The sequence below is a fragment of the Gekko japonicus genome, unplaced genomic scaffold, assembly GCF_001447785.1.
Source record: "Gekko japonicus isolate JY-2015 unplaced genomic scaffold, Gekko_japonicus_V1.1 scaffold1031, whole genome shotgun sequence".
Lineage (NCBI taxonomy): Eukaryota > Metazoa > Chordata > Lepidosauria > Squamata > Gekkonidae > Gekko > Gekko japonicus.
Window position 1 is genome coordinate 493582 of NW_015177041.1, and position 2146 is coordinate 495727.

At 60.7% G+C, this 2146-nt stretch overlaps 1 protein-coding gene across 1 annotated transcript in view; it reads left to right on the forward strand.

Annotated features, from left to right (window-relative positions):
* Nucleotides 1–855: 855 nt before the first annotated feature.
* Nucleotides 856–2146, forward strand: part of LOC107124565 (apolipoprotein A-IV-like) — a 4847-nt gene continuing 3556 nt past the window's right edge. The window contains exons 1-2 of the mRNA XM_015428052.1: nucleotides 856–904; nucleotides 1899–2025. Coding sequence (XP_015283538.1) covers nucleotides 856–904; nucleotides 1899–2025 — 176 coding nt within the window. The remainder of the gene's footprint in view (nucleotides 905–1898; nucleotides 2026–2146) is intronic.

Consider the following 2146-nt stretch of genomic DNA (forward strand, 5'->3'; position numbering starts at 1 on the left):
TGTTCTGAAGGGCTCTCCCCTGCCTCCCTTCGCCCGTCCCACCCCCACCAGCCCCTAAAAGTGGTGTTTGACAGGTGGTGGGAGCCCCCCCCAGCCGTTGTTCCCCTCCTCCTCCAGCAGATAAGTCCTCACCCTGGTCAGCATCCTGGCCCTCCACGTCCGTCTGCAGCTGCTAAAGTCCAAGTGCTCAGGATGTGTCACCGCCTGTCTGCGTGGAAGCGGGAGGAGAGTCCATCGCGGTCCTATAAATACCGAGGGGCTGAGCGGAGGAGCAGCACCAGAGCACCAGAGGCCCAGGTGAGCTGTCTGCTGCAAGGGGGTGGGGCCGGGCCGGGCCGGGCCACAGAGTCCAGGAGTCGCTGCACGCCTTGGGTGGTGGAGGCATGCTAGGCAGCAGGGCAGGTGGGAGATGCGGAAGCCCCTTTAGTCTTGCATTGCTTGAAGTGATGCAAAGGAGGGCCTCCGTGGCCAAGTATCGGGTGGGTCCCCCACCCCACCCAGGTCCCAGCACCGTCCGCCATCCCATCTGCCGTGGGTGACAGGGAGGGCCTCTGCCAGTCAGAGGACAAGGCGGGCCTCGCACACCCAGGTCTGGGCCCCACCCAGGTCCCAGCACCGTCTGCCTTCCCATCTGCCGTGGGTGACGGGGAGGGCCTCTGCCAGTCAGGGGAACAAGGCGGGCCTCGCACACCCAGGTCTGGCTCAGTTGAGAGAAGGCAACTTCCTGTGTCCAGTGGGGGTGGGGCAGGCCAAAGGGGGGGCTGGAGCAGAGCCGGCCCCATCCGTCGATCTCACTGGGGGTCCTTCTTCTCTTCCACAGCACTTTCCCAGTCCGGAAGCAATCCCCACAACAGGATGGAACTGAAGGCAGCTGCCTTGATCGTCAGCCTCTTGGCCATTGCAGGTGAGTTCCTTTGGGGATCCAAGCACAGAGCTCGGGGGTTCAGTCCTCCTCTTCTGCTCCCTGACTCAGAGCAGGGGATAGAACTAGGGGGATACTTCTAAATGCATGCATAACTGAACGCGTGTCCTTGAAGGTCTGGCAGTGGACCAAAGCATTTATTCCCCAATACTGTCAAGTGCCGAGGTGCCGTTTCCGGCTTCATTTGCCGGCAGAGAGCAGAATGAGAGTGAAGAAGCTTCTGCCGAATTGCCACGTAGCTCTGATCAAGTGATTTATGAAGGTCTAAGTTGTGAGAGCCGGGGTCCGAACTCTCTCCCAGGTCCCGTTTAGCAAAGCTCTCGTGAGCAGCAAGTGGGCTAAAGTTGTCTTGAGAAACTCACCCACGAGGTTAGCTATTAGCGGGGCTTTTTTTTCTGGGGGAATGCGCCAGAACGGAGTTCCAGAAACTCTCTGACAAATTCTTTTAACAATGTTTATGAGTTCATGAGTTGTCAGTGTACAGCCTGAATACTTCATTTCCCTCTTGAGAATTCCGGCCCCTCTTTTTTATATATATAAAAAGAGCCCTGGCTCTTAGGAGCAGGTTTTGCTTGACTCAGCTGACCCAACCGTTGGACCGGGCATTGTTTAAGAAGCCTCAAAGAGGTGGCCAGAAGGTGGGCTTCAGCTGGGGAGGTGGGAGGGAGATGAGGCCAGGTGTGTGTGTGTCTCCTGCCTACCCCGGCGCCCGGGCGCTGCTGGGCCCAGCCTGTCCTTTGTGACCCCCGGTGGCCCATCTTCTGGGAGGCCTCGGGTGCACGTCGCCCTGCCGGCCTGGCTGAGGGGGTGCCGCGGTCATCGGGAGGGGGGGCTGTGGAGATCAGACCACAAAGAGACTCACGGGAGACGTCTCTCAGGAGAGGCAGCGCAGTCACCCGTCCGGGAGCGGAGTTCTTCTGCTGGGGTGGGGGGTTTGGGCTGCACACTGGACTCCCTTCCCTCGTCGTCCCTCCAGGGGCCCAGGCGGATGTCAGTGCCGACCAGGTGGCGGATGTGGTGTGGAACTACTTCACTCAACTGGGCAGCAACGCCCAGGAGAAGGTGGATCAGCTCCAGCAGTCGGAGATCAGCCAACAGCTCCAGTGAGTACCTGCTCTTGGGGCCCGCACAGCGGGGGGGGGGGTTCCGACTCCTGTCTGGCTACAAAGAGGGGCAGGGGACACTGCACTGCTCAGAGCCCCCCCCCCCCCCCCCCCCCCCCCA